This window comes from Amaranthus tricolor, chromosome 4 (assembly GCF_026212465.1).
Source record: "Amaranthus tricolor cultivar Red isolate AtriRed21 chromosome 4, ASM2621246v1, whole genome shotgun sequence".
In the NCBI taxonomy this organism is placed as follows: Eukaryota; Viridiplantae; Streptophyta; class Magnoliopsida; order Caryophyllales; family Amaranthaceae; genus Amaranthus; species Amaranthus tricolor.
The window spans coordinates 100,921-119,402 of NC_080050.1; the positions used below are offsets into that span (position 1 = coordinate 100,921).

The 18,482-nt window shown below is 33.7% G+C and overlaps 2 protein-coding genes across 3 annotated transcripts; both read left to right on the forward strand.

The window, feature by feature from the left end:
* Positions 1–2,736: 2,736 nt before the first annotated feature.
* LOC130810307 (uncharacterized) lies at positions 2,737–14,146 on the forward strand. 2 transcript variants are annotated; one of them, XM_057676312.1, is made up of 14 exons: positions 2,737–3,201; positions 6,023–6,165; positions 8,314–8,430; positions 8,875–8,989; positions 9,074–9,211; positions 10,597–10,692; positions 10,794–10,907; positions 11,173–11,241; positions 11,325–11,395; positions 11,468–11,561; positions 11,839–11,967; positions 12,063–12,152; positions 12,363–12,476; positions 12,895–14,146. In XM_057676312.1, exons 1-13 carry the CDS (start codon positions 2,839–2,841, stop codon positions 12,456–12,458), a joined length of 1,635 nt encoding a protein of 544 aa, XP_057532295.1. In that variant the 5' UTR covers positions 2,737–2,838; the 3' UTR covers positions 12,459–12,476; positions 12,895–14,146. The 2 variants fall into 2 exon arrangements, with proteins under 2 accessions (XP_057532295.1, XP_057532294.1); XM_057676311.1 differs by lacking the exon at positions 12,895–14,146 and having other exon boundaries at positions 12,363–12,838.
* Positions 14,147–16,851: 2,705 nt separating this feature from the next.
* On the forward strand, positions 16,852–18,238 carry LOC130810980 (putative pectinesterase 11). The gene is made up of 4 exons (XM_057677099.1): positions 16,852–17,304; positions 17,409–17,603; positions 17,769–18,004; positions 18,091–18,238. The coding sequence occupies exons 1-4, from the start codon at positions 16,900–16,902 to the stop codon at positions 18,236–18,238; spliced, it is 984 nt and encodes a 327-aa protein (XP_057533082.1). The 5' UTR covers positions 16,852–16,899.
* Positions 18,239–18,482: the final 244 nt, after the last annotated feature.

Below are 18,482 nucleotides of genomic sequence, written 5' to 3' on the forward strand. Positions count from 1 at the left end.
CACCTACGCACCGTTGTTTGTGACACGTCCATCTGCTTTGCTACTGAATGTTGAGTACCCTTGAGTTAATATTTAATGGCCTTAAACTTTTCTTCATTGAACTTGATTTTATTTGCTACTTCTCTGCCCACTCTCTTGTTGTTGAGGTTAATCATTGTGGTGTTGTTTGTCATCTGCTTCTTCACATCATTCCACAAATGTGTGATTGTTTTCCTACACACTTGAAACTCAGTCGCAAGTGCATTTATTGTGCCTAGCACTGGTTTGCCCTTCTTATTTAATGCAGACAGCAGCTTCTGCATTATTTTTTCTCTTTTTTGTGTACTTAAGTTTTTTTAAGGAGCCATTTTTTTAGATGAATGTGTAATAAATGACCATTGTCATTGTCTATTTATTGTTTCTGTTTTTTCATGTAATGATTGAATTTTTTTGCTGTTTTACAATTCATTTTTGGCGCCTAATACCCATTAATCTCAATTTATGCCCCTCCTAGTTTGATTGCTGTGTGCTTTGAAATTTTGGTTGAATTAATGGCGCCAGACACCAATTTTCTTTTCTTGCACTGGCGGCAGTTTCTGATTTCCTTTCTTTTGGACATTTTAATTTGGGGTTTCAAATAAAATTGGGTAATGTGATGATTTTTTTCAATTTGAAAATTTGGTTGTTTATAATTTGGTGGCTATTTAAGAAATTATTAATGCGTCATTTTTGGTAATTTGGAAAATCTGAAGCCAATGATCGCAAAAAAATTCGCACTCACATGATCAGTAACAACTGCAACTACACCGAAGTTGTTGAAAAATTGAGAAGGCTATCTGAGATACCGTAACTGATGTATTTAATTTTCTTTAGTACTCTTGAGAAATTTATGTAATTTCCAAAAATTATTGTAAACGTAGGACTTAATTATGTAATTCCGGAATTAATTAGATGATCGATGTAATTTTGGCCTTGAATTGAAAAAAATTTTCAGACTTTTGGTGCCAAAAAAAATTAGCTTTCAAATTGAGCTAGAAAGTGCTTGAAATTGGTGGGAATCATTAATTCCATAATCCTTACAATTAAAAACCCATAATACTACTTTCTTTCCTACCCTTAGGATCCCATTTTGACTTTTCTTAAAATCCGTGAAAAGTCAAATGAGACTCCTAAGCTGAATAGGAGGGAGTATTATTTTATGGGTCAAAAGCATACTTAAACGATATCTTGTTAATTCTTTAGTGTCGTCTTGTTAAAACTATCAAATTAAAACTTAACTAATTCTAATCCCATAATGATATTTTTTTATTGACTAAATTAATATGAAATCAACCTATATTTATCATGACCAAATTACACTTAATCTCATACTATCACCTTATTGATTAAGTTAACAAATATTTTTACTTAAGATTAATTGAGCGCAGGTTTAATTTATGACCCAGTATTCTATTAACAACATCACATAATTGTCAATTCATAATTGATTGAATTTGATCCCTCTATTCTTAAAAAAAATCTATTTACAGTCCGTTTTGTATGTGGTTATAAACGGTGGTAATAAGAATGAACATTAGTGTAATTTTGATTGAAAATTCTCTTAGCTACTTTGATGGTTATACTTGTCCAACTTCAATTATCTTATTTTCTTCATAAAATTTATTCCAAGGTATTACCATTGGGAGATATGGTATTAGGTGGTAATGAAAATTTGTATACAAAATAACTTTTTTGTGATCAAAGTTTCGTCACCATGGGAATGACGTGAAACTTTTGATAAAATTTTACATTGTAAATCATTTATATTACCACCATTTAGTACCACTAACCAAACGACTCGTTAGTAAACATGGTAATAAACAATAAAGATAAAGAGTAATTTGCGAATTATAGCCTTCAAATTTAGGGCTTTTGCGAATTACATCCTCAAAGTTTTATTTTTGCGAATTACAACCTTCAAAGTATCAAAGTCTACACCATTAAGGCCAAGTAACCATTAACCAACCCAAATGACCTTTGACGAAACTAAATGATCATTAACCATTACTAATAACCTTTGACTTTTGTTGACCATCCCTAAATACATTTGGCTTTCCTAATTACTAATGGTACCCTAGTGTTTTAGCACTTTAATGTCGAGTTTATCCATCATAATGATACTTTTGCAAAAAACAGACGTCACGAATATCCTAATGGGGTAACTCTTTTAGAAATCCAGTCGAAATAAGTACTTATTCGCCTATTTTTTGGCACGTAGACTAAAAAAGATATTTACCGTCATTTTTACATATCATAGCAATATTTAAAAAAAAAACATTGCGATTATTCTTATGGAGTAACTTTTTCGAAAATCCGGTCGAAACAAGTACTTGTTCTCCCTTTTTTCGGCATGTAAACCGAAAAAGATATTTAATGTATTTTTACCTATCACAATGGTTTTATCAAAAAAACGAACATCGCGATTACTCTTATAGGGTAACTCTTTCGAAAATCCGGTCGAAAGGAATTAAATTTTAATCAGTAAAAGAAGTTTTAATGAGAAAAAATTAATACTCCTAAAATAAGTAAAAATTAGTTATAATAAAAATCAATTTTTCAATAAAATTCAATTCTAGTTTATAACTAAAAATCATTAATTAATAAAAATTAGTTACATTCAGTTTTAATTCAACGAAAAAAATTATAATAGAAAAAAAAATCAATCCAAATAGTTAAAAAAAGGAAAAAAAGATAACGGTCTTACGGCATGCCAATTTTATTAAGGAGGGACTAGGGGGGAGGAGACATTGTCTATTCGTGGTCGTACAAAAATATCCCCAAAACTTCATTTGGGGTCTGGGAAGTAATAATCTGTAAGAAATGAGTTCAACTAACTTCTTTTATTCAATCTGCACCAAAACTTCATCATCATACCAACATTCTCAATCCCATTATCACTTAAAACCCTCCCCAAATTATAGAAAGTGGGTAGAAACCCATCAACGTAAAAATGGCAAGAATCCATTTTTGGTGAAATCTTTTGAAGTTAATGAAGGAGTTGATCAATTTCTCTCTCCGACTCCTCTTCACACTAATGACCAAGAAAAGGTGGATGTTGAGGAAGAAAGTGTTGAATCGAGTATTTTTGAGGAGGATTTTGAAGACCCAGTTGCCTTTTCTTCAAGTGAGGAGGAAGACTTTGAGGAGGAAGATAGTCGCTTTAAGCTCAGAAACGGGAGGGAGGTAATTCCCCTTTCTTCCTCTCTTTTTTTGTTTCATTCATTTGTTACTTATGTTTTCATTTGACATTAAGGAAGAAAGTGTTGAAATTGAGCAAGAGTTGAGCTTAGTTGAGAAGGACTAGAGTGATATTAGAGATTTAGATGGTGGTAATTTGGTACTCCTATTAAAGAAACTAATTTAAGTACTTCAGGACCATAGTGGATGATTGAGATGAAAGGCACTCTCATTCACCAAAGATCAAAAGTTGGGGTTTAAATGGATGTTTATAGGGTGTATAAATGTATGAACCAAATATGCAAGTAACAGATAATAGTAAAATGAAAAAAAACAAATAAAGCCACAAGACATAAAAGTGGTTCACCTACATCCACCATATCTAGCTAGGATAGTATTAATATTGTGTTTAAAGGACAAACTACAATCCTGAAAGCATTATGGAGGTTTGATGAGGAAGAGAGGAGCTAATGAGGGGCATAAACTTAAGCAATATGAGAGCTTCACAAATGAGACTTTGGCTTGCTAACAAATAACCTAGGACTAGTGCATTTATATGAAAACATAGGGAATAGAAGTAACAAGTAGGAGGTATCAGTACAAGGTAAAAACAATGAGGCAGTAGGCTGGAGCCCCGTGCTCGTTCGAGCAAGGTAGTGCTCATTCGAGCACAATTTTTCTGACAACTTCTGACTGCTTCTGCTCCTGTTGTGCAACATGTCCCATGGTCCCCAATGCTCCTTTAATGCTTCTGTACTTGCCTATGATTGATGCATGCCTTGCTCTCCAAGGCTCTAAACCAACCAGTGAATACTAGGGGCAATTGTACTACGTTGATTCTCCCTCAACCAATCTCAAGTTAGTTCTTGGTCCTTTTCTTACCACACTAACACACTTAACTATGTTCTAATTACTTGGTGAGCATAAGTCACCCATAATCCTAACAATTTCCACCTTGACTTGTGTTCTCCAAGTCATAAAAGATCACCTTCAAGAACATCCAACAACACCCACAAGCATCTCTAGTTAGACACTAGCATACTCAACAAACAAAAGTAGATGTGCACAAAACAAACAAAGCATATGCACTAAAATGCCCTCTAATTGCTTACAAAAGAGTATGATTAATTACCAACTAAGTCCATACAACCTATGGACTTGTTGGGAGACATTGGAATTACACTCAAGTCATCATTCCTTAAAGAAGTATCACCACCATCATGCTTGGTTGAAGTAGTGGACTCACAAATTGAACTAATCAAGATTGAACCAAGTAGCTTGTATAAGTCATCATCATCAAAGGACTATCATGAACATTTAGGACCCTTGCCAACCTTCAAAACTCCACTTTCACCAATGCACCTAAAGCCTTCTTTATTCAAAGTACCAAGGGAGATTCATCCCCTAATTATTCTTCTTTAAAATACGTTATAACAGAATTCCCAGCTCAGCACCTTCTTATAACAGAATTCCCAGCACATCATTCTTCTAATTTATTCTGCCATGTCAATCTTTGGATTTCCACCAGAATATGTTGTTGCCTTCTTGTTGTTCTTCCTCTGATACGTAATCCAAGGCTTGATGAAGGGTATAGCAACTTTCTACCTGAAATTTTCAACTTTAGTAACTTTACGGCATGTTGTAGCTTTTATGCGGCGACTCGTCACTTCTTCTCTGATCTTGGTTTGGCACTTCAGTGAGTTTGTGGCGAGACGTGGCTTTTTGGGGTGACTCGACGCAAGCAATGAGTCGTAGTTTTTAAGGGGAGCTTAGCAACGACTCGTTGCTTTTCCCTCAGGGCTTCATTGGCTCATTTTTCTTCACTTATTATGGGTTCTTGGTCATTTCTCCTAGCCTTCAACCTCTTATTACTTCGTAGGACCTAATAAAACTTCAATTTTGCCTTAAAATCATAGAAAACAAAATTAAACTTATAAGAAAAAAATGTGAAAACTTACTTTAGAAACCCACAAATAGCCCTAAAAATCATCTAAAAGGAATGAAAAGTATAGTAAGTGCAAATAAATGCACTTAGCAGCTAGCTTCGTTGGAACTAGTTCATTGGCACTTGCACTCATCGGATTGCTTGGATATTACTTCCAACAATCCTTCCAACAATCCTTCTTAAGACGGCCTTTCTTCCTACATTAGTGGCAAGTTATGTCTCTTTTGTTCCTACATAAATCCTTAGTAAACAAAGTATCATTGGACTCAATGAACGCCTTTTGTGCAAATTGAGAATCAATAAAGTCCTTTTGTGTTAAGGCCTTTTTTTAACATCCTCACTACACAAAGTGTCTCTCTAGGTGTAATATACACCTTCTTTCTTTAGGATTCTTCATTTTTCTTCTCTTCTTCTGAATTCTTTATTGTTTTGCCTTCTCTCTTGTATGATAACAATTAGATGAAGAACAATTAGATGCAATGCTTTAAATTGTGGTTTTAGGTACCTTCTTGTGCTAATTTTGCACCATATTAATGGCTTAAAGCAATGAAAATATTTTAGATCATTTATGCAATTATAATATGAATTTCATATTGCTATAAGTATCAAATATGCTTTAAAATTGTTCTATAAGCTGTTGAGAAAAAAATTGTGCTTCACCTACGAAAAAGCTCGTGCTTATGCCTAACGCCCAAGTTTCAGGGTTCTTCCGTGTCTTAGTGTGCCTTGCATCTTATATAACTAAGCTAATTGTGTTTAACCAAGCAGAAAAGGATTTGAAGCGTGCTGCTCAAGACTAAAAATATTATTAGCAATTTACTGTTGTCTAATTCATGCTATAGGTTGATAAAAAGGTGAGTGAATTAATTTTGTATACTTCAGGTTCTTGCAGAGAGAGCTTATCTCGTCGGCGTGGAGAAAAAAGGTGTTAAAGTGGATGGTTTTGGAATACAAGAATCTCTGAAAGAGTTGGCTCAACTGGTTGATACTGCAGGGCTTCAGGTTGTTGGTTCTACTTATCAAAAGTGAGTATGTCATGTTCTTGTTCTATGCATATTGTGGTTATGCACTTGACATCATTAATTCGTATAAGAGAATCAAAAGCAATATGTTTTTTGTGATCAACTATATTTGTATTTTATGTGTTAAATTTGTTAGGTTGCTCACAACTCATGAAGAAATTAATAATTTAAATAAAAAAATTAATTATGCGGAATTTAGGTTTCGGGTTTATACATAAGTCACTAGCCTAAAAATAGAACTAACAATAACAAAATAATCTTAGTTTCCTAAATATAAGGAACACCTCTCATTAATAAGTCACTAGCCTAAAGATAAAATTAACAATAACAGAATAATCATTTCCTAAATATAAGCAAAATAGTAATCCTATTTTCCTACACTCCCCCTCAAGTTAGGTCTCGGGATCACTAAAACCTAACTTGCACAAAATTTCATCTTCATCTTGCCTTGAATTATAGAATACCAAGATTATTAATTAGGAAAGAAAAAACATGCAGAGTTTGTACTAGCTCCCCCTGAAGACTAAGCTGGGATAATCTCTTGTTTTTTGGGTTTGTTTGTAATCTGAGTATCGGTTTTGGGGTTTTTGTTTTAGGTTTTCTTGTTTATGAGATTTTGTCCAGTGGGTACGGTGGCTAGAGTGACGATACTCCTATGACCCACTAGAGGTGGTGACAAAGTTTGCTGGATAACACCCAGACATGCCCAAGAAAACATACCTTTTTCTTTTTCTTCAATGGCTTCCTCTGGTGGTGGTGCTTCTAGTGGTGGGAGGATGGTGGCAAATCAAGCCTGGTCGTCGGTGCCTTGGCGGCATTCTTTCGTTGCTTTAATTCCTCCCACCAATTAGGGTTGCCGATGAGATCTCGACGGTCTTTCATGATACCACACCAAGCTATTTCACGGCGAATGGTTGCATAGGCCTTGTCTAGTGTCGGTAAGGGCTTTTGATTTAAGAGATCTCAACTTTTTTTGTCAAGAGAGTCATTCACTCCGGTGAGAAATTGATAAAGCCTTGTTCTTTGGATGAAGGCATTGAATATTGTGGTGTCATCAGCGTGTTTATAGGATTAGGCATCCGACGATCAATTTTCCTTCCAAATAATGTTGAGTTTGCCAAAAACACTTCAATGGGGTCTTGGTTCTGAATTTTAAGAGGCTGCCTTTGAACTCAGATCAAAATTTTGAAGTTTGTCTCAACCGCTACTTTAGAGATTTCCAATCCCCTTCCATAAGTCTCAAGCGGTAGGGTAGTCAGGGAATTGATTAACGAGATCTCTGTCAATATCGGCCACAGTCCATGAGATTACCATTGAATCTCATTGTGCCCATTGCTGGTAGGTTGGGTCAGTAGTTGGTGGAGGAGGGGTTGCGAAGTGATTAAGACTTTCTCAACCACTAATGGCGATATGCATCATTCTGCACCATGTGGTGTAATTTTGGTAGGTAAGTTTTTTGGCCACCCTAAGTTCAGGCGCCGATGAGTCCGCTGATGGATTGGCTTTTTGCATTTGTTGGAACAAGTGGAACATTTGTTCCATTTGTGTCATGGTTACAATTTGTTGGTGTGTGGTTATGGTTTGTTCTGTTCCACCATTGCGGGTAAGCTTAATGGTAAATAATGAATCTTCTTTTCTTTTTTCTCTTTTTGGTATATAATGAAATTGAGATTAAAAAAAGGGTTTTTTTTACCATTCACCGGAAAATACCATTGGCTCTAGGGCTCTACTTGTCACAATGCTTTTCAAATGATAAGTTCTGTACCTGTCAGTTTGTGTGTAACTGAGCCTTTTGGTTTGGGGTTATATTAGGAGTGAAGTATCATACAACAGAAGGTTCATTTGTATGAGTGCTCAAAGCATCATAAATCAAAATATTAGCTATTCTGTAGTTGCTGCAATGAGAATGCTTCTGATGTTCATGTGCTGTACCCTCTACAAAACATGGCCTCAGGAGAAACTTCAGTTCAATAAAAAGCCTTGATAATACGGTTCTGTTTTGTATGTCAAATGTGCTGGAAATTAATAAATGTTTCTAAAATAACTGTTTATTTATTATTTTGTGTGCATATACCTTCTATCTGACAGATCTATCTTTTAACTTATGGTTTGTGAGAAATGATGAATAAACATTTCTGCTGTATGATTTAGGCTTGCTGCCCCAAATCCAAGGACATACATAGGCTCTGGCAAGGTTTCTGAGATCAAAAGTGCAATTCATGCACTGGGTGTCGAAACAGTGATATTTGATGATGAGCTTTCACCAGGGTAAGGATGAAAAGTTTTTATTCAGTAATTGGCATTTCGTTAATATTTCATTGTCTAAGTATGAATCTTTACTTTTGTTTTCCTAATCCTGATGATGAGAAACATCACACTTATAAGGACTTGTAAATTGGTTTTTAAACTTTTGAGGAGGCTTATAACTCCAAAATGGGTTCTATCTCTAAGTAGTAGCAACTAGAAGAAGTATTCTATCAAGTCAGTCATCGCTTATGAATCTCTCCTATAGGTTTGTGCTTTTCGTCGGTTGAGGTTGGCTTAGTAATCCATAATGAATGTTATCTGGCTTGGTTGCTTGCTTCTTCCTTTTGTTAGTCATCCAGGATTTCTATAATTAATGGCTAGATTGCTTTCTATTACGAAAAACATCGCGTCGATATTTAAATGCTGTAATTGGAGTTGTATGTAACTTTTTCCCGTATGATGCAGGCAATTGCGTAATTTAGAGAAAGTATTTGGTAAAGATGTTAGAGTTTGTGACAGGACAGCTCTCATTCTGGATATTTTCAACCAGAGAGCAGCAACACATGAAGCTGCTTTACAGGTAAATATCTCTTCGACTTCAATTATGATATTGAAAACTATTAATTGTTTTTGTATGAGGATAATGTCTATGCTTCACTTTAAGGTTGCACTCGCACAAATGGAATATCAGTTACCACGATTGACAAGAATGTGGAGTCATTTGGAGCGGCAAGCAGGAGGACAGGTGAAAGGTATGGGTGAGAAACAAATTGAAGTGGACAAGCGTATTCTACGAGATCAAGTGAGTCTGATTTTGAGGACCGCCTCAATGTGTATACTGATTTTAATAATTGTATGAACTGTGATTGGACTTTTGGAGCTATGAGGTTGAGATACCAACGTGTCATTTATTCCTTGGAGTTTGAGCTGTAAATTTTGATGTCTTTATCTTTTGCTAATAATTCTTTTCATAGGAGAAAAATTACCCAAAATTATTTCACCTTTCTGCAATTTTCCTACAATAATCATAACAGAAAATGCAAAAAAAAAGGAAAAAAAATTTAATTGAAAAAAAACTATATGAGCATTAATGGATACTTCTTTGAGAGATCATCTGACAATTAACCTGAAACACTATTTGCAGCAAAATGAGCATCAGTAGAGGAAAAACAAGATGAAAGACCAACAAATTGTCAAATTCATCTCTCATCACTTTCTCTTTCCTCCATCAAGATGTAAGGCCAACAACCAATTTCCAGCTTTAGCCTAAGGCTATGTTATTCGGACTCTTTGCTTCATGTACCATGTCCGATTCTTGATGCTTGGACATTGGTATGGCACTTAGACACTTCATTTTAGGCGTAAAATTGAATATTTAGAAGTATTCGACACTTGGACCGTACCAATATCCGACATCAGTACCCGATTCCAAGTAGCATAGGCCTAAGGTTAATGCATTCCTTTTACCTAACAGATACTCCCTCATATTCACCCTTTCTTTTCTCACACTGTCCACCAATCACTCTTAATTTATATTTTATTTATAAATTAAAACATAGTCAAGTATAGATATTAATATCAACTTCTTATAATTATTAGTTATGCACAAGTGTAGATGTTAAGGATTGACTTAGTGCATTGGTTAGCATGCAAAACAAAAGAGGACATTTGATGTGAATAGGAGGGATTGTGTGTTTTTCTTCAATAGTTTTAGTTTTCCTCTTCAGCACTCAATTATATATTGACTTCATCATTCTTTATTTTGTTCAATACTTCCATATTTGTTGGTTTACAATAACTATTAATCTTTTCTTTAATCATTCTTTGTGTTAGTGGAATTTCATGACATTAATGAATAGAAAAAAGCTTGAAGAATTGTGGATTTTCTAAGTCTCGATGGTGTCAAAAAAGTTTGGTTTTGGAGTATGATCAACTATTTGTTATTACAAGGGCAATGTTGTGTACATCTTGTCGCCTGAATCCCACCTAGAATGTCATGTTTAGTGTTTATTGGAATCTTTTCCATAAGATACCCATCTGTCATAGTTCTAGTGCATTGTGATTAAAATGCTTGGACATAGTTGGTGTTGAAGTTCGTTATTTCTTGTCGAATACTAAATGTCACTTTCATCTATTTGCTGAATGTTGATCATGGACCTCTTCCATTTGTTGACCATTTTCTGGTAGATCGCTGCTCTAAAAAAAGAGTTGGAATCAGTTCGTCGTCACCGAAAGCTGTATCGAAGTCGCCGTGTCTCAGTGCCAATTCCAGTTGTATCTTTAGTAAGTTGTTGTCTACCTTGTTGTTTCGTTGCACAAAATTTTGAGGCAAAATGAGCTTGTTCAGTAATAATGATGAATCTTGCATTTATTTATATATTAAGGTGGGATATACAAATGCTGGAAAGAGTACATTGTTAAACCAACTGACTGGAGCTAATGTGCTTGCTGAGGATCGATTGTTTGCTACACTTGATCCAACAACCAGAAGGGTGCAGGTTAGTTGAAAGTCTAAAAAACATATTGTTTGGTTTAATTAGTGTCTTACTTTTCTTTTATATTGCTATTTGCTACTGAAGTTGTAGTGAACAGCTCATTCCGTGTGTTATTTTGGGAGAATTTGAAGATCAAAAGGTCAAATTGAAATAGTTTTCTCCGGGTTTCTTGTTTCATAAAATTTGTTGCTTAGGAAAGAAGTGAAATCTTATCTTTTGTTGAGCATTTGACTGATGTAATTATATGCCTTTTATCTTGGTTTTCCAGATGAAGAATGGAAAGGAGTTTCTATTAACTGATACGGTGGGATTCATTCAAAAGTTGCCAACGATGCTGGTGAGTCCTGTTCCATCTATTTGATGTTTGTTCACAAACACTGATTAACTAAGTTATGTCATTACTTGAGTTACTTGTTACAGGTAGCTGCCTTCAGAGCCACTCTGGAGGAAATATCTGAATCATCGCTCGTAGTACATGTGGTGGACATTAGGTATCATTTGATCTTTATGTTTGGATAACCCTCCTTTCCCCACATTATCTCATTGGATGCTTTTGATTTCAGTCATCCTTTGGCCAAGCAGCAAATAGACGCAGTCGATAAAGTTCTTTCAGAATTGGATGTAGTATCAGTACCTATATTAATGGTTTGGAACAAGGTATTTGGAGAAATAAGGTCTTTAAAATCTATTGAATTGTGTTATTGTCTAACTTTTCCTGTTTCATACATTCGTTTGGAGAGAGATGCTGGCCATTCAATTTTGTAGGCATCTCTGTAATAACCCAAACCTTTGTCAAAATTTGCAAAATATGGTTCCTAAATTTGTTTTTCGTTTTCGTTTAATCTAAACCATAAGTTCATTCTAGCAAGATTTTTGTTCCTGGTGAGGCGAGCCATAGTGATGTACTATGCTTACATAATTTGCTTCACGTCAGGTTGATAAGGTGAGTGAGCCAGAGAATATTATGTCAGAAGCAAGAGCCCGAGGAAATGTTGTATGTTTATCTGCTTTGAATGGCGATGGATTGGATAACTTCTGCAATGCCATTCAGGAAAAATTGAAGGTTGGGCTATTTCCTATTCGTTGTTGTCAGAGTTAGGAAGCAATATCATCATCCAACCGTGAAATTATACGCTTTGGTTTTGATTTGTGTGGTAGGATTCAATGGTGTGGATTGAGGCACTGGTTCCATTTGACAAAGGAGAACTTCTCAGTAGTATCCATCAAGTTGGAATGGTAGAAAGAACTGTGAGTGAATCTGTTTGAAGTTCTTTTATATAATGATGTTTAACTAATGCGTAATTCGGAAGGAGATTCTTAAACATAACCTACAATTAAGTGCATCATATTCATCGTGGTGATTGCTCAATGCACATACATGCATGAAGCCATGAACATAAACATATTTACCTTTGTTTTAAGAAGCGGTTTCTTATTAATATTAAGATCAAAATGCAGGATTATACTGAGAATGGGACGTTGGTGAAGGCCTATGTACCACTTCGCCTAGCAAGACTCCTTACACCGATGAGGCAGTTGTGTGTATCACAGTAGATCCATCAATAATCAACTGTAAGATTATACACTCACGTTTCAGCAAAACCTATCTTTTGTTAAACTCACTTTTTGTACATAGTTTCAATACCAGTTAACAATGTACATATATCTATACTATCTTACTTCATAATTAACCTCATCCTCAACTTCAATAAATAAACTCGATTTGTATAAAATAAGCTTACATTTAAAAAATTCCTGATTATGAGAGCCGTTTGGGCTAATTTGAGGTGTAAGAGGCTGATAAGGCAATGCTTAGACTGCTGGTTTAACAGAGAACGTAGAGTAGAACTAAAACATAAAAACATCCGATGAATGTCTGCTTGAAATTATCGATTTGATATACATATCTTTATCCTTTGATACACTTATACTTATTTTTATATTGTATTTCTCTTCAACTTTTAAATATATCATACTTGTATATATGTAGAGACCCTCCTGAATAAAATGTCTCACCAGCATGGCATCCAACCCAAGATCCGGTCATTATTGATTCTAATTATGTCCAGTATCAGGTAGGAACAATTTAAATCTAGAAGGAGTGTCAGGTGTCAGGTGTGTTCTTCTATCTTAGCCAAAACCATTAAGTATAATCAATCTCAAAAATGGCCAAAGGCATGGTTTTTTCCAGAGCAAGGAGCCAAAGAGAAGCACGCTTTGGCCGACCTAGTCACTCATCATCTGGTGACAGAAAACACTCGCAAAGAGAGAGTTGTTGAATCCTAGCAAAAGGATTCCCAACAACACCAGCAAGTTACCTAAACCGTTAACGAACTTGGCAACAATAGGTGAATTATATTAGCTAACGTTATTGCATCAAGAAGAGAAAGTGGCGTTCAACCAGTAGCAGCACGCAGTGAAAGGAGACTTAGTTCAATTCCCATGCATCCAAAGATTTGGTGAGGATGGAGTAGATGAGTCTTTGTCCCAAAGACGACAAGAACGAAACTCTTTTGGGCACTACCGGGAGAGAAATTCTTCAGCGCCAAAAGGAGGAGTGAGAAAAATTAAGTCGCCAACCAATACAGGGAATTTTGTCACTATAGAATTCAATTCTTAGTTATCAGGGGTTGTCCTCGCAAAGTGGGACCCATCTAAGAAACTAATTACTATCCAACAACCTTTGAACGAGAGCCAATTGACTCTATGAGGCTTCCAGGAAGGAGTGGAGTCCATAGCATGTTGGGCAGTCTGGGAATGCCTAGGGGAGACTAGAAACTACAAATTATGAGATAGCCAGTGCCTCATGAAGGAAAGTGGTCACAACTGGCGAGGATGGATCCGTAAAGGTCATTCTTACCGGGGGCCAAGAAATAATAATAAGTTTTAAGGAGCAAACATGCTACCAAAAGATACATCGGACTACCAAATGCCATTCTTCCAGCCGCCAGGATATAAATGCGTCCCCAGCAAAGAGGACGGTGAAGAAAACTCAAATTGGTTGTGTACGGTGAGACCGAAAGCAGAGGAGATAGAGTCAATCGAGGAAGCAGAGAAGATGAAATACATTTTAGGGTTGAAAATCATATTGAAAGGCAATGTTTTATTAACTGGGTTTAGTCACGCTTATTAGGAAGGATGGTTATTCAGATAAAAATCGTATATCAATCAATTCAAACCGAATATGAAATATGGATTGGAATTTTCATAAACTAGTTTGGATTTGGATTAGGAATTTCTAAGATGAAATGTTTTGGTTTGAATTAAGTTTGAGCCTACTAAAGATCGAAACCAAAAATTTCGAACCAAATTAAAATAGGAGCTCACATTCACTTTAATAGTCGAAACTAAAAAAAACTTAAGCGTTCTTACAAGCAAAGATAAACTTTTATTCAACAATTCACATTTCACTTTTTATTACTACTTTTGCTATTATGACTTAATTTTTCAATTTATTAATTTTCTTTTTATATTCGATTTGCAGTTTAGATATGTTTTATATAAAGTTTAAATCGAATTAAATTGGTTTGGTTTTATTTGGATTCTGACTAAATTTGATTTGAATTTGAATTGAAAAATCACAAAAATAATTAAATTTAATTTGATTTGATTTGATTTAGTCACGAATTTTCACCTCAAACGCTTATTAGTATCTAACTATATTATTTAGGTTTTTAATATTTTTTTATTGGGTTTTAGTCACGCTTACAAGCCTAACTATTATACAGTTAAACTTATAAGCGTGGTTAGTATTTACTTATAAGTGATCAAAATTTTGTTTAGTTATAGACTATAGTAAATACAAAGGTCATGAAAGTTCCACCAAAGTCTGCCTCTACTGCCCTGCCACCTAAATTGAAGAGTGGATCATTATCTTATTTTCCAATTATTTTTTATTGCTTTCAACCTAATTTTGAACATTTCATTTGGGTTGAATTATTATTATTATTTTTTTTTTGTTTCTCTTTTTGGCTCTTAAAGAGTTCGTATATTATGTTCTACCGATTTGACAAAAATCAATATGCATTTCAACCTAAGTTATGTAGCTTAAAAAAATCAACAACTACAATTCAACTCAACTCTTTTAAAAAAAAAAAACAAAAGTCAAATTCAATTTTCTCCTCTATTTCACAAGAGGAATTTAAAACCTTTCATTTCCTAAATGAAAAATACTCCTAGTCTCCTAATGGAGTAATAAAATTTTATTATAATTCAAATCTTTGAAACTAACTCTTTGTTTATTACATTTCAATTTTTATATTATAATTCAAATCTTTGAAACTAACTCTTTGTTTATTACAATTTTCAATTTTTATATGTTAATTAGAAAAAAAAAAATCAGTAAAAAAGGTTATATTCACTAAAAATATGCTACCATAAAAAGTCTAGTCTACCATCACATTTGATCATTTGATCATCAATTTGCAATCAATCTGGCTGGTCAAAATAAAAAAATAGTAACAAATTGTATTTTGTTACTATTTGGCAAATTACATATAGTATGCAACTAAGTGATTAAAAAGTTTTGAGAGAATATGTAATGTCACAAGCTTATATTCTCATAATTTGTAATATTTAGATTATTTAATTCATGAATGAGATGCGTTTTACGGTATAACTGCTTCATACAATAATTTATACAAGACATTATATTGGATTTTATTTAGTGAATGATTTTTTAGATACTTTTGGTTTTTGACTTATAATTGGTTAAACGGAAAAATAGGAGTTGGCAAATGGTTATGTTATGTCAATTTTTTAATTGGATATTCTAACTTGATGGTTGGAATGGCAAAAAAAAAAAAAAAAAAAAAAAAAAAAAAAAAAAAAAAACTTAATTAGGAAATAGTTTTTAAGTAGTTGGATTTGGGCAACTTTTTTCTATGACGATTTTTCGGTTTGTAGGCTAGTTTTTTTTCAAAAAGATGACGAAAAACCAATATATACTTAATTTTTATCCACTATCTATATAAGAAGCTAATTTATTTAACTGGCTTTTAAAAGTAATAAAAATGTGCAATGTTTCTAATCGGCTAAATGAGTTAACAATAAAGAGTCATTTACAAATAGCTTATTATATTTGTTATTGTAAGCTTATTTCAAAATGCATCGATAAAAAGTTTGCAAAATTAAAAATAATAATAATATCAGTATTTCACATGACCTTGTTGATGAGTGCTTATAGATGTAAACTAGATTATCCTTATTGGGTAATTAACTAATTGTTGCGCAGTTGCACTAATGCCAATGCCAATTCTGTTCCACAAGTTATAAAACAAGTGAACCAAATATGATAGTATACATTTTTCAACTATAAAAGCGTACAAATTACTTACTAAACACATATGATAGATAATAAAATATATTATATTATTGTCTCGGTTAAGAGCAATTAGAATTTTTTCAAAACGCTTAAAATTTGATTTTCACTTAATATTTTCTCTAAGCCTAAGTCTAGTAATAAAAATAAATATAAAAAAAAACAATATATACTTCTATATAGTAACCACCTTGTTTCAAATAATGAAAATTTAATTAAAAAATGAAAAATAGCGGTTATGTAGTATATAAGTATATATGCAATATTGTAAAGCCAAAAAGTGAAAAGAGTGGAAGAATGTTGGCAATTAAGCAGACTAATCTCGTTTTTACACCTAAACGTGGGTTACGTGCTCCTGACCACTCCTCTCGCCTCTCCACTCTTAACTTCCATCTTTAGTCTTTGATTACCCGCCCTATTCCCAAATACAGTTTTTTTTTTTTTTTTTTTTTTTTTTTTTTTTTTTTTTTTTTTTTTTAAGTTTATAAATAAATGCTATTTTTGCTAACTTTCTTATATTGGATCAACCTCCGACCTCCTACCCCTTCTACATATACTATACTATATAAATTGTCCATAACTTCCTAATTTATATACTAATATAGTCTTGAACAGTTTTATTGATTTGCAATTTTGCATTGCAAACTTTAGTGTATGCATGTCATTTAGACGACCATGGAAAATCATAGGTTGATGTTGGTGTTTGTAGTTATGGTGTCATGTTCTGAATTGGCACGAATGGCAAATGGGCGTGAAGAAGATAATGATGAGCACCTGATGATGATGTACTGGAAGAGAATTATGATAGTGGATGAATCAGGAAAGACGGGCGACTTTAAGAAGATACAAGATGCAATTGATGCAGTTCCATCAAACAATGTGGATCCAACATTTATAAGAGTAGAACCAGGAATTTACAAAGAGAAGGTTACTGTTCCTCAAGATAAACCCTTTATAACACTTAGTGGGAGAAATGCTTCTTCTACGGTTATTACTTGGAATGATGGTTCTGATATCTTTAAATCACCTACGGTTACTGTTTTTGCTACTGATTTTGTGGGACGTTACCTCACTATTCAGGTATATTAATTAATTAATTAATTAATTAAATGCTCCTTTAATTTTAATTTTGGTTGATCCATCCATGCATCCATCCATGATTGTATTGTTTGATGATGATGCAGAATACATACGGTATTGATACCAAAGACAAAGCAGTAGCATTAAGAGTTACAAGTGATAGAGCTGCTTTCTATGCTTGTAGAATTATATCCTACCAAGATACTCTTCTAGATGAGAGTGGTAGACATTTTTACAGCAACTGTTATATTGAAGGAGCCACGGACTTCATTTGTGGAAATGCATCCTCTCTTTTCCAGGTTTATTATTATTATTATTATTATTATTATTATTATTATTATTATTATTATTATTATTATTATTATTATTATTATTATTATTATTATTAAATCAGAATCAATGCATGCATAATATACTTACGTGTTATCATATATGATGAAATAATATGTAATCTAATTGTGCAGAAATGTCATTTGCATTCAAGTTCCGAAGACAATGGAGCAATAACAGCACAACATAGAATGACAGAAGAAGATGATTCAGGATTTTATTTTGTGGGATGTAAAATAACAGGACTCAAAACTTGTACATTAGGCAGACCATGGGGTCCTTATTCAAGAGTGGTTTTCTCACAAACTTATATGTCTTCTACGGTACTACCTCAAGGATGGGATGATTGGGGCAAACCTGATACCCACAAGTAAGCTAGCTTAGCTAGTAGGACTATTAATTAAACTCTAATTTTGATCTCATCATTATTAACTAATTATAATGTTGTTGATGTAGAACGGCTTACTATGGTGAATACGAGTGCTATGGTCCAGGAGCTAACACAACAAGTCGAGTTGATTGGTCACTTAAGCTCTCTAATCAACAGGCCATACCCTTTATCACTATGACCAAAATGGATGCTAAAGCTTGGGTTTTCGCTTGATTTCTCTTCTACGCCCATTTCAATACCATTCTTTTAATTACTTACACATTATATATGTACACATGCAAATCAATATACATACATACATTCATTGTGTAAATTTTATTGCAAATTCTTTTTCAAGGATTTTATGTCTTATTTGTTTGTTGTTGTACATTATAATGGACAAGAGTTTCATCATTTTTTATAACATCATTGGTTTGTTTATGTGAGTGTGACGTAAATTATGACTCCCAATAACCAA

What these genes read in the sequence shown, in the direction of transcription:
- LOC130810980 (XM_057677099.1), top strand. Translation starts at nt 16,900, where the DNA reads ATGGAAAATCATAGGTTGATGTTGGTGTTTGTAGTTATGGTGTCATGT. An exon ending in ATGCATCCTCTCTTTTCCAG is followed by an intron (nt 17,604 to 17,768) that starts GTTTATTATTAT and finishes CTAATTGTGCAG; the next exon opens with AAATGTCATTTGCATTCAAG. An exon ending in GGCAAACCTGATACCCACAA is followed by an intron (nt 18,005 to 18,090) that starts GTAAGCTAGCTT and finishes TTGTTGATGTAG; the next exon opens with AACGGCTTACTATGGTGAAT.
- LOC130810307 (XM_057676312.1), top strand. Translation starts at nt 2,839, where the DNA reads ATGAGTTCAACTAACTTCTTTTATTCAATCTGCACCAAAACTTCATCA. An exon ending in CAATTCCAGTTGTATCTTTA is followed by an intron (nt 10,693 to 10,793) that starts GTAAGTTGTTGT and finishes TTATATATTAAG; the next exon opens with GTGGGATATACAAATGCTGG. An exon ending in AAAAGTTGCCAACGATGCTG is followed by an intron (nt 11,242 to 11,324) that starts GTGAGTCCTGTT and finishes TACTTGTTACAG; the next exon opens with GTAGCTGCCTTCAGAGCCAC.